This window comes from Convolutriloba macropyga, chromosome 6 (assembly GCF_964194025.1).
Source record: "Convolutriloba macropyga chromosome 6, txConMacr16.3, whole genome shotgun sequence".
Classification (NCBI taxonomy): domain Eukaryota; kingdom Metazoa; phylum Xenacoelomorpha; order Acoela; family Convolutidae; genus Convolutriloba; species Convolutriloba macropyga.
The window spans coordinates 21,643,814-21,655,997 of record NC_134473.1 but is presented as its reverse complement, the minus strand read 5'-3'; the positions used below and the strand labels follow the sequence as shown (position 1 = coordinate 21,655,997).

Sequence of the window (12,184 nt, the reverse complement as noted above, 5' to 3'; positions counted from 1 at the left end):
TTTGGATCTAACATGGTCTTTTGATACTCATTTTTTTGTCGAGCTCGGCTTTTCAGAAATTTAGGCCTAAACTTGGATTGGAGCACAATTAATCATGAGGACTTGAAATTTCATTTGTTCGATTTCGGCCAACAATTTTTCGTGATATTATAATCTTTTCATGAGTCGAGGTCTAGACCTGGGTACTGAACGATTGAGCTCAGATGGTACTTGTTTTAGATATCAACATTTGTTTGAGACTTGGACAGTTTCAGTTCATGAGAGCCAAGGTTGAGTAAATAATTAGCAATCGTTCCAAACCCAATTGTAAAACATTAACTTGCAAATTGTGTCAGAATGTTTTGTTTACTGCTTTTATCGCTCTTCCATGTGTCATCTGCAGACGATACAGTTGTGATTCCTCAAGTGGATCTAAACTGGACCTCACAAACTTTCATCATCCCACCTGGAGTTTTCCCAAAGGACGTAGGTTAGCAACGTCTTGTTCCCCTAGAGGTCAACTTTTGGAAAGGCTTAGAAAGTTTTGCACGCGTCAAGATTAACTAACTACACTTGCACGTTCCAGAAGCATAGGCATGCAAAAACACAATGTTAGATTTGCAGATCTAGACCAAGACTTATTGACGTGCACGTCGTGACTAGGACTTGCATTTAGACTGCTAAATCAATGGATCAATGCTCTGAATAGGTACGGATAAAAGACTTGCAATTAGGCGTGCACCCTGTTGATTTTGAAATTTGGCGTAAGTTCCAGGGACCCATTAATTTTTTTCAAAGCTTGAGCATTGTCTTTTTGTACAATTTATTGGTTGATATGGTCTTTTCGTATAAAGACTCAACTAGATTTGATTTATCAGCTTTGTAGTGCTTCCCTCCAAGGAAAAGACCCGTAGAAATACGATCTTTTAAATAGAGTAGTCAAATCTTCCAAATAGAGTAATCAAAATTCAGTCTCGCTTATTATGAAAAAATCCCCCTATGCAACGATAGAGACTGCGATGCTAATGATACAAAAAAACGGTTGATGATATAAAAAACAAGGATGCTCGTTAATGTGCGTTCGCACATGATGTTCCGACCCGAGCTCATCTACATTTTTGAATTAAATGTCTACCTAATGATGAGATAATTAAACATAGATTGAGTTTTAAAAAAATCGTTACACAAACGAACTACTAACTGAATTTGATAATACCATGCCTCATTACAGCGCTCACAAAATCTGCCATTAAAAAGACTACGAGAAGAAAACAAACAACAAAATCAGCAAAAGTAAATTTGTAGCGAATGTGCTAAAAGAAGAGAAAAAGAAACACAAATATTGACCACTCACAAAACTTTTATGAAAATGCATACTGTCGAACAAACAAAACATCAGTTACGATTTGAGACAACCCGTTATATCAACGCCATTAAATTCAATAGCTTTCAAAGGAAGTGAAAAAATACGCTAAGTTATAAGTCAACAAGAAGTCAGGGACTTTTGTAAATCTTATGTTATGAACAGGACATCATAATAAGTCTTATGATTATGAAAACAAAAACAAATATATGCAAAAACCAAAAAGTCGATAAAAAAATGCGAGAAGAAAGTGTCGAGGCCTTTTAAACCAGAAGCGTTTCTCTGAAATCTTTATCTAAGATCCATTGAACGTCTTCTCGAAGGCAATGGTAACTATCAATGATGGGACATTGAGATAAGTTTTCAATGGGATCAAAAATTACAAAAAAACCGAATTATTTTTTAAAACTATAAAAACTCTTGGCATCGAAGTCATAAAACCAATAGTTAGCAGATAAAACTGCTTACCAGAGTAATTTTGGTTGAAGTAAAAAGGAACGTGGTTCTGCCATTACTGAGACTGACTTACAGTTTATGAAAATAAGCTTAATTTCGCTTTATGTTCAAAAAAATTTTCAAAAAAAAAATATTTTTGAAAATTTAACAGCCATTAAATCCAATAGCTCTCAATGGAAGTCAATAAATACGCAAAGTTATGCTTTGATAGGAAGATGAGGATGTTTGTCTTTCTTATGTCATCAATAAGACATCAAAATAAGTCTTATGATTATGAGAACAACAAGAAAAGCAGGCAAAAAACAAAAATTCAATAGAAAAGTGCAAGAAAGTGTCAAAGCCATCTGAACTATAAACTTTTGTCTGAGCACCTTATCTATGATCCATTGAAACTCTTCTCTAAGCCATTGGGAACTATCGATATTAGGATAATATGATAAAACTTCAAAGGGGAACCAAAGTTAACAAAAAAAAATATCCAAAGATTAAAACAATATGAAAACTCGTGGCATCGAAGTCATAAAACCAATAGTTAGAAGACAAAAACAGCTCACCAGAGTTTACTTGCAGTAGAAAAAAAGAAAGTCCTGTCATTACTGAGACTGACTTACAATTCACAAAAATAAGTTGAAGATTGTCCAATGTCCAAAAAAACTTCTAAACAATTTGTTTTTAAAGTCTTGACAGCCATTAAACTCAAGAGATTTCAACGGAAGTCAAAAAATGCACTACGTTATGCCTTGATAGCAAGACAGCAATGTTCGTCATCAATATGTCATCAATGAGACATCACAATAAATCCTATGATTTTGAGAACAACGACAAATACAGGAAAAAGTCAAAAAAAAAATCCGCAGAAATGCGAGAGGAAAAAGTCGAAGCCATTCCGGCTATAATCTTTTTACTGAAAACTTCATCTATGATTCAATGAACGTTTTTCTTAAGCCAAAGGGAACAATAAATAATAGGATAATGGGATAAGAATTCAAAAGGAAACAAAATTACAACAATCATGAAAACTCGTGTTATCGAAGCCATAAAACCAATAGTTGACAGATAAAACCGCAGACCAGATGAATTTTGGGTTGCAGTAACAACAAGGAGGTCCTGGAATTACTGAGACTGACTTACTGCTCATGAAAATAAGTAAATATTTTAATTTCGGTTAATGTTCAAAAAAAATTCGAAAAATTATTTCTTAAAAGTCTTAACAGCCATTAGCTGTCCGCTCACTGCACAATATAAGTTTAGCTAAAGCACATTAGTAAGCCGAAATCAATTTTAGTTAGCGAGTCTATGCAATAGGACTCCCAAAATTTAGTAAAATCTCAAAAAGAATATCAAATTTTCAATAAAAATTTCGGAAACTCAGAGTCGAAGACAAAAAATAAACATGAGCGATTTCTTTAAAACGAATTTTTTGTTCATTGGGTATCATTTGATTGTAGACGAGGCTTATCATTAACAGAACCTTGACATGAAACGTATCTAGTTTGTAGGTGAATTAAAAAAACAAAAAAAAGTATGAAGTTTTTTAAAAAAAAAAGACGGCTCTCAAATTGAATTCGAGTTTTTTTTATAGCAAACTTCCTCAAAGAGTCCAGAACTAGCCTTTTTATTGCTCTATTGGTAATACAAAATGGATTTATTTTGTATGGTGAAATGTAATTTGGAAATAAAATAATATTTTTTATAGAAAAGCCTTAATTTGAACAGAAATTACGCTAAAAGTGAACAAAATATCACGTGTTCACACAAAAATTTAAACCTCGATAACTTCTCGAAAAATGCGAAATTAAAAAAAATCTTTTTGATTTCCAAATCTGCGCTGGACGAGCTTTTTAATGATACCACTCACACATTTCTACGATGAATATATCGATCGGCCAAAATTGACTGAACAAAAAAAACCCATTTGAGTATATAGTTCCTCCCCCCACAAGTGGGGTCGGAACAAAAAGTTTTCCACAAAGAGAGCATACCGGTTTCAAAATGTAAATAAAAAGTGCACTAAGCAGATTTCGGGATGTAAAAATTGAAACAGCAATGATTTTCAACGAAGAATCAGCGTGATTTCAATATTCTATTGATGGATCATAGAAATTTCTTATAGAAAAATTTAATCAAAGATTCATGGCAAATTCATAGCAACCCAAACTCCAATGCGATGGAATATAGAATTTTCATACAGGCCGAAATTCCAATCAATGGGTTATAGCATTTTCGTAGAATCCAAATTTCCCATAATTTAATCATAGTATTTTCAAAGGAGCGTTTCTTATTTCAAAAGTTTCCACGCCTTATACTACTGTTACGCGCAACTCTGATACAATATGTTCATAAAATTTCAGCGAAGTTAGTTGTATGAATCTTCAGCGTAGCGCTAGCTTGACGTGTCTCTTCACAACACATTTTCAGATCGAATCATGCAATGGGAGCTTCAGAAGAAACTATTGCAATAATAGAATGAAGGTGTACCAAATGCGAGAGTGCGTGAAGAAATGAACAGTAACGGCATATTTAGTTAGCAACTTATTTTTTAAAAGTTTCATTTTATCCAGCAATATTCAATGACACCGATTCTAACGATGGATTAATTCAATGAAAAGTTTTAATAAAAATCGATGATCCAATGAATACAACAGGAGCCCAACCGAGGCCATTCCCACAGAAAGCGAATAGGTGGCTGAAGAAGTGTTTTGATATAACGAAAAATGATCTTTTTTTGTTTCCCTTAATTAGCAAAGAAGAACTTGATAAAGAAAATACAAGGCGACAAGAAGTGGACAGAGAACAAGCTGTACTTAGGAACTTGTAGGATTTTATTGTAAATAGATATAATTGGGGAAAAGTATCATACTTTTCTACGCATGACAGTCCGCTGCTATAAAGTTTTCAGTACAATTGAAAATTAGAGGCCCATATAAGAATTTGCAAACCAGTACCCTGCATTCTCCCTATCAATATTGCTAGCATTTTCCGGTTTTAAAATTTCAAAGGCTACTTTCACTGAACTACGGAAAATGCTTACAATTTTTGTAAGGGCTTTCGAAAAATCAAGTAATCATGACATCTGGTTTTTCTAGATTTTTTCTAGTTGTTTTCAGTTTCTTTTATTTCTGCAGAAATCATTCACTGCACAACTCAGCTGAGTAATTCACTTCCAGCTTGAATTGTCTTGCGGAGAACAATTTCATTTTGAAACATCTGCAAATTTGTTTTAATAGCCTTGATGCCAGCATGCATTTCTGGTATAAATTCCTAATTTTGAGTTAGACTGTTCTTCATTTAACTCTACAAGTAATTAACTAATTTATGCCATTCGAATTACTATTATTAGTATTTTAACTGTTTAACAACGATACAGTCAAATTTTGCGCAATATTTTTTGTCCCAGTTTGTTCCATATTTTTGGCCAAGACTTTTATTTAAATTCATCACATCATAACTTTTAATATGTCTGAATGAGGCATTTTTGTGTAATAAGTTGCCTTGCTGATTTTGATCTACAATTCTCAACTTAATTCTTCAGTTTTCTTAACACTTGAACTCATGTACAGAAACTTTTATCATCAAGGAGAGATAAACAGTAAAGAGTGACTTTTGCAAAAAACACATCAAGCAATATCTTTTATAAACGCAACTGCTGTGCTCTTTTTGTGCAAACGCAAATGAATCAAATAATGGCAACATTTATTTAGTTGGCAAATGTTGTTGATTCATACTTTATTCATAATTCTATTGAAAAATCACTTGGCCCCGAGGAATTTGTTTTTGGCTCGTTTTTCTTAACGCATAGATAAAAATAAAATTTGGGACAAGTTGAACAAAAAAATTAACTTAAGAGAAACCGTTTTGGGCTCAGAATCGCCTAATATTATGCTTGGATTGTGTTGTCGGATCTGAAAGAGTTTTTCTTCGCTCTCAGAATAAATTGGCATGGGAAAATTGCTGGTTTCCAGAGGTTGGATTACACTTATTCAGTTTTATTAGCATATGTACATCTTGCGAGCAATTTCCGATTATGTAAATTAAATTTACACTTCTAAAAAATGCGGACAATTGAAACATTGTTAGCCTTTGCGGCGAGGCAATGGTAATTGAACTTTTACATTGATAATGGTGGGCATCTAAGGGGTGAGCATCTGGGGCTCCTGATTGTGTTAAAAAAATCTACGTGGTATAATCTTCCCAAAAAATTTTATCATCTGTTTTTTAAAATTTATCTACCTAATGAGCATTGTCATTTTTTGAGTTTACTTCTGTAGACTTATCTTGAACTTAAACATTCGTACCTTAGTTGAAACATTGTCATAAACGTAAAAAACGTGCTTTTTTGTATGACCAAAACGACAAAAATGCATGACGTAAGATAGTTGTTGCGTTCTGTTTCTCAGATTCAGTATAATCAGTTTTGAACATAGGAAACCGTCAGCCTCTAACCGCAAGAAATGAGGAGAAAATGAATGTTTTTGATTTGTCATTGTCATACCAAGACTCAATAAGTGTGACTTAATGATCTGGGCCCCAATCAGTGTTTAACAATTCCGCTGAATTTTTGAATGGAAGAACGAAGAAAAATTAATGTTTTATCAACTATTTTTGTCAATGAGATAAAAAAAAGATTCCATCAGTTTTCATTTTTGAAGAAATTTTTGTCAAAAGGAACGTTTGAATTAGTGGTGTTTCTTAGAAGTATCGTAGAGAAAACTTCTGACTCATAGAATTCAGTCATTAATAGAATTCTCCCCTCTAACTCGATAAATCTTGAGGTTATTATGATCATATAGTTATCTCGAATCGTTGGGTAACACTGTCACATTTTTTTTTCTCTATTTTGGTAAATAATATTGGAGGCTCAGGAGAATATAGCTAAGAAATGTCCCCATTACACAAACTGCGACAGTAGAGGTTGATAGCGCTAATTCCCCGAATAAAATTAAATATTTGGTATGAGAAGCATCGGTTGTCGTTCAGCCAATGGGTTCGGAGTTTCCTCCGAGAGAAACGAAAAACTTGAAAGATTTTCATATGCGAGTGATTCGAAAAAAAAACCAAAACTCATTCAGTATAAATGAATTTGTGAAGCTAGTACTTTTGTTCCTTTGTTGCCTCTAGAGTGTAGTTTGCCGTAAAATCTGCACTATGGGGTTAAAAGAGTTGATTGTCATGAACACCCCAGATTGAGGTACCAGCCGGAAGTGACCTCTGATCATACGAAGTCCAACGCACACGGTGTGTTCCCAGACCAAAATTACAGGGTCTAGGTTTTGGTTCCGGATGGGACTGGTCTGATCAGAGGTCAGTTCCGGATGGGAATGGGCTGATCAGAGGTCGCTTCCTTATGGGAATGGTCTGATCAGATGTCACTTCTGGATGGGACTGGTCTGATCAGAGGTCACTTCCGGATGGGAACGGTCTGATCAGTGGTCGCTTCAGGATGGCAATGGTCTGATCCGGTGTAACTTTCGGATGGAATGGTATCATCAGAGTTCATTTCCGGATGGGAATAGTCTGACCATAGATTAAGTCTGCTCTAAGAATCTCCCCAAGTGAAACCAAACAATACAAAACAAATTCTAACATATAGCTATAGTTATGCCGGAAAATTTTCTCAAGTTGATTAAAAAAAACAACTTTTGAGATTTTCTTACATTTTCTGGTGGTCTTTCCCTCCTCCTTTCTCATCCGGGCTGGGGACCGGCTACAACGGTGTTACAAACAGACATTTATAGGAGATTTTGAGAAGAGCATGAGGTGAAAAAAACCAGACTCGAACTCTATCTCCAAAGAAAGCAAAGCATAATAAATTGTTATGATAACAAAATTTCAATAAATTATTGCAGAGCTACAAACTAACTCTACAGTAGATACTCAATACCGTGTCTGGTTTGATTTGGACAATTCCTTGAACCGAATAAAAAGACATGTTTTCAAAATTGGTTATTCGCTAAATCTGCAAATTTCCGCATGAAAACCTCACTTTTTTCCTACGCAAGCTATAGCAAAAATTCCTCTTGTCCTACAATCTACCTACACAGAGGATACTCCATACCGAATTTGGTTCGATTTGAGGAACTCCATCTGAAAAAATAATAAGCGAAAAAATCAGTATTTCAGAGTGAAATACGAAATGTTTCCAAGGAACGTTAGGCAGACCCCTCTCGTTGTTTTAAAATCTATTTACTACTGGTAGCCTGGGATATCAATTCGGTATACTTTAAACAACTCTTTGATCCAATGATTTTTTTTCGAAAAATTAATAAGCGAATAAATTGAAATTTAAGTGTGAAAAACGAATTTTTTCAGAGGCGTGTCAGGTAGAACATTCCATTTCTCACAAATTACATTCAACTGGTATTCTTGTATAGCATCTTGTTGTACTTTTTTCAAATCCTTGACCCAATAAAATTTCTTTATTTTCGAAAATATAATAAGCTATTAGGTCGTAATTTGCAAGTTAAATACAAAAAAAATCCAAAAAATGTCGTGCACGATGTTTTTCTGATTAGTTTGTAACCTAAAAAATGCTGGCAATCTGGGATATTATTTTGGTTTACTCTAAAATTCTAGATGACCCGACAGTTTTTTTTGATAAAAAATTTGCAAATAAGTCGAAATTTGCAAATTAAATAGAAAAATTTTTTCCAAGAAAAGTCAGGCATTTTCATCCTACACATTACTGGTAGTCAGGGATATTATTTTGGTTTACTTTAAACAATTTGGTGACCCGATAAAATTTCTTTTTTTCGAAAATTTAATTAGCGAATAAGTCAATATTTGCGGATATAAATACGAATTTTTTCCAAGAAACGTCAGTCAGACCATTCTATTTTTTTTTGCAACCTACGTACTACTGTAAGTCTGAGATATTGGTTTGGTTTACTTTAAACAACTCCTTAACCCAATTAAATTTCTATTTTTTCAAAACTATAATAATGGGAGAGGAAAAATTGGTCTGATCAGTTGCATTTTTGGTCTATGGATAGTCTGATCAGAGGTCATCTGAAGCGCACAATCGCCTGGACGATGTTATAGGTTTGGTCTGGGCCATCGTGGCACAATCTTCCGGACAATGGTCTGATTTGGGTCTGATCAGAGATCACTTCCGTCAGGCAAGGTCTGATCTGAGACAATTTCGAGCGCACTTTGAGCGCACACGGTGTTTTGAGCGTACATTAGTCTGATCAGAGGTTACTTTGGTCTTGGATGGTCTGATCAGAGGTTACATTCGTCCTGGAACGGTCTGATCAGAGGTGACTTGCGGATGGCACCTCAAGCTGGGGGCTGCTCAGAAAGATGGAGCTAAAATTCTTCCTGAGGGGTAACTACTTTAGTTAAATCTCCTGTGACTTTCGCCTGTTTCGTCTTGCTTGTTTTCCTCACCGTTCCCACGGCAAGCAACGACGTGGTATACATACATTCTGAGTGCTTCTGATTAGCAGTAAAAGTTTTTCTCATCTGAGTACATTACCAACGTACTTAGCATCGCTTTCGTTTGCACTCCTGTAGAGCCCACATGCAGGTCGTGGTTCAGCGAATAGCCATGCTACTTAGTAATTAAATGATAGAGACACAAATCTCACTCATTTGTGATGTGAATTTTCTCTCTTTGAGTGAAAAATTTGTTTTTCATAGCGAAAAAGCTGCGAATAGTCTTTCGTGAGCAGTTCCTCAAAATATACGCCCGATGAATATTCTGGCGGGTGCGAAGAATTTACACTGTAAAATCTATTGCAGGCGGGGGGACATGGAAGCACAATGCTGAGGCGAAGACCTTGTGGGGAGGGTTAGTAACCCAGGGTGTAGACGTGATCCGTAACCTCAACGTGGTGCCCCCGGGTAACTACTAAGTTAGCTAAGCGGATAGTCTGAGGAGTGTGCCTTGAGCATGCCACCTCGGACTCAAAACAAATCTGCTTTGAATTCCTTGTCAGTCCGATACTCATCAGCGCAGGCAAGAGCCCGAGATGAAGGAGTTGAGGCAGAGCTTGGAATGATTTCGAATTATTCGCTTTGAATGCGGTGAATTTATGTAAGAAATGCGGTGATTGCGGTGAATGCGGTGAATATAAGTATTTCAACGCATTTCGCCGAATTTCTCAGAAAAATTCACCGCAAAGATCACCGCATTTCTTACAAAATTTCACCGCATCGACTTTTGTAGCAAATTAATGTCCGAAATGCAATGAAAACGGTGAATGTGGTGAAAAAAAAAATAATTCACCGCATTTCTTACAAGAATTCACCTCGAAAGTCACCACATTTCCTACAAAAATTCACCGCATTTCTTACCCAAACCTTAATCAATCTGATTTAAACCCACAGAATTACGTGACAGTTGGCACAGTGGAATAAGGAGTTGCTGGCATGCAGGAGGCCAGAGGTTCGAACCCGCGTAGTACTGAGAACGCGGTGAAAATAAATAATTCACCGCGATTCATCACATTCACCACATAAAGATGCAAGAAATACGCGGTAAAAATTGTTTTTTTTTCACCGCATTTCACCGCATTTCTTACGAAAATTTACCACCAAACCTCGACCCGGGTATGCTAACATCCTTATTTTAAACCGCGTGTCTCACTAATATGCCAATCAATTTTTATTATTTACTGTTCTGGCCATTTATTGGATTTCGCACATTCAATGCGTTGTTGTCTGAGAGTTGTTAATCATTTTTGCCACACTCACAATTTGTAGAAACAGAACAATTGATTTTGACATAGCTTAGATAGATTTTTTGGCGTTAATAATTGCTTTTGGAGGTACGGAGGTTTGAAATTATCAATAAACAATCTTTTAGCATTATTGTTAGCTTTTGGAAAAAGCTATCACTGTTTTTCAAATTTTTATACTGTTATACTTTACTTGCAGAATTATTATTTCGATTGCGCATTGAAACTGAACTTTTTATTGTTATGGATTTACTGATACGAGTTCGTTTTGTTGTTGACTTCGTCTGCGCAGTTTGTTTTGATTACCTCAATAAATTCCGCCTCATTTTGATTAGCTTGATCATTTTGAGTAATTCTGGCTTCAACTAATAAGCAGTGAATATAGATTGATCTGCGCTTTTCTGTAAATTTTCTTCAAAGATTTTTTGTAACTAATGCTCCAGTTTGTAGCTCAAACCTTATTTGATAACCTCTTAAACACTGCTTGACAAAGTGAGCTTAAATACTGGCCTCACGGTGGTAAGATTGCAACATAAGCTAACATCCTCAAATTGCGCTTCGCGCCTGACTAATATGGGTAATCAATTTTGACTATTTATTGGATATTTGGCATATTCATTGCATTGTTGTCCATGAACTAACATTTTATTCTACCACACTCACTATTTGGGGAAATTAAATGACTGATTTTGACGCATACTTATCTCAGTTAGCTTGTTTTTTGGCGTTAGTTACTGCGTTTGGGAGTTGGAGGATCGAATTTATCATTAGACAGTCTCTTGTAGCATTGTCGTTAGGTCTTGGAAAATCCTTATTTTGCAACCTTTCTTTGGAGAATTTGTTTTGACTGCGCAATTAAAATGCTTTTTTTATAGTTATCGATTTACAGATTCCAATTTTGGTATCTGTTTTACTGTTGACTGTCAGTTTGACTTTGTTTGCAGAGTTTTGTTTTGTTACAAAAACAGAGCTAAAAATTCCGCCTCATTTTAATTAGATTTATCGGCTGCCATTCTGACTTCAAGCAAAAATTGTTTAAAATGGATTGATACAATGTTTTTCTGTTATCACTTTTTATGGACAAAGAAAACCGAAAATGAAATATGAATTCTAAACAAAAATCCAAAACTTTTAGAATAACCTTGAAAATTGCCGTTAGGAAACTCTCAATATTCGTTCCTCGTCTTGCCTTTGTCCCCCGTTTTGACAATTTCGGGTTACAGGTGTTCTACTTTTTCTAATTAATTTAAAGAACCTGTACAGAAGTGACATAATATTGTGTCTGCCATTCAGAACAGAGCAAATCAGATTACTTTATTTGTTTCATTAATTTGTTTGTTCTTCATGCGATTGAAAAGAGTGCTAAGCGGCTTAACTCCGCTAAAATATTTAGACAGGTTATAATGCTAGTGTGTCCATTAGATTTTCCTTATGACTTAGTATCCCGGACCTAACGCCAAGTCAATTTCAGTATTGGACAAGTCTAAATCCAAGTCTTATTTCATTACTGATTCAGAGCTATGATCAGGTCACTTTTTACACTTGGCAGTCTAAATCCAAGTCTGGGCTGAGACTTGGCAAGTCTAATCCAAGTCTGATTTCAGACTTGGCAATTCTTAATCCAAGTCTGATTTAAGACTTGGCAATTCTTAATCCAAGTCTGATTTAAGACTTGGCAATTCTTAATCCAAGTCTGATTTAAGACTTG

General features: G+C 35.2%; 1 protein-coding gene across 3 annotated transcripts in view; it reads left to right on the top strand.

Annotated features, from left to right (window-relative positions):
* Positions 1-281: 281 nt before the first annotated feature.
* Positions 282-12,184, top strand: part of LOC142340857 (uncharacterized) — a 73,865-nt gene continuing 61,962 nt past the window's right edge. For 2 of the 3 annotated variants that reach the window (XM_075391599.1, XM_075391598.1), the window contains exon 1: positions 282-469. In XM_075391599.1, coding sequence (XP_075247714.1) covers positions 337-469 — 133 coding nt within the window. In that variant the 5' untranslated portion in view covers positions 282-336. Of the gene's footprint in view, positions 470-11,781; positions 11,874-12,184 lie in introns of those variants that run through there. The other variant, XM_075391600.1, reaches the window with a different exon arrangement.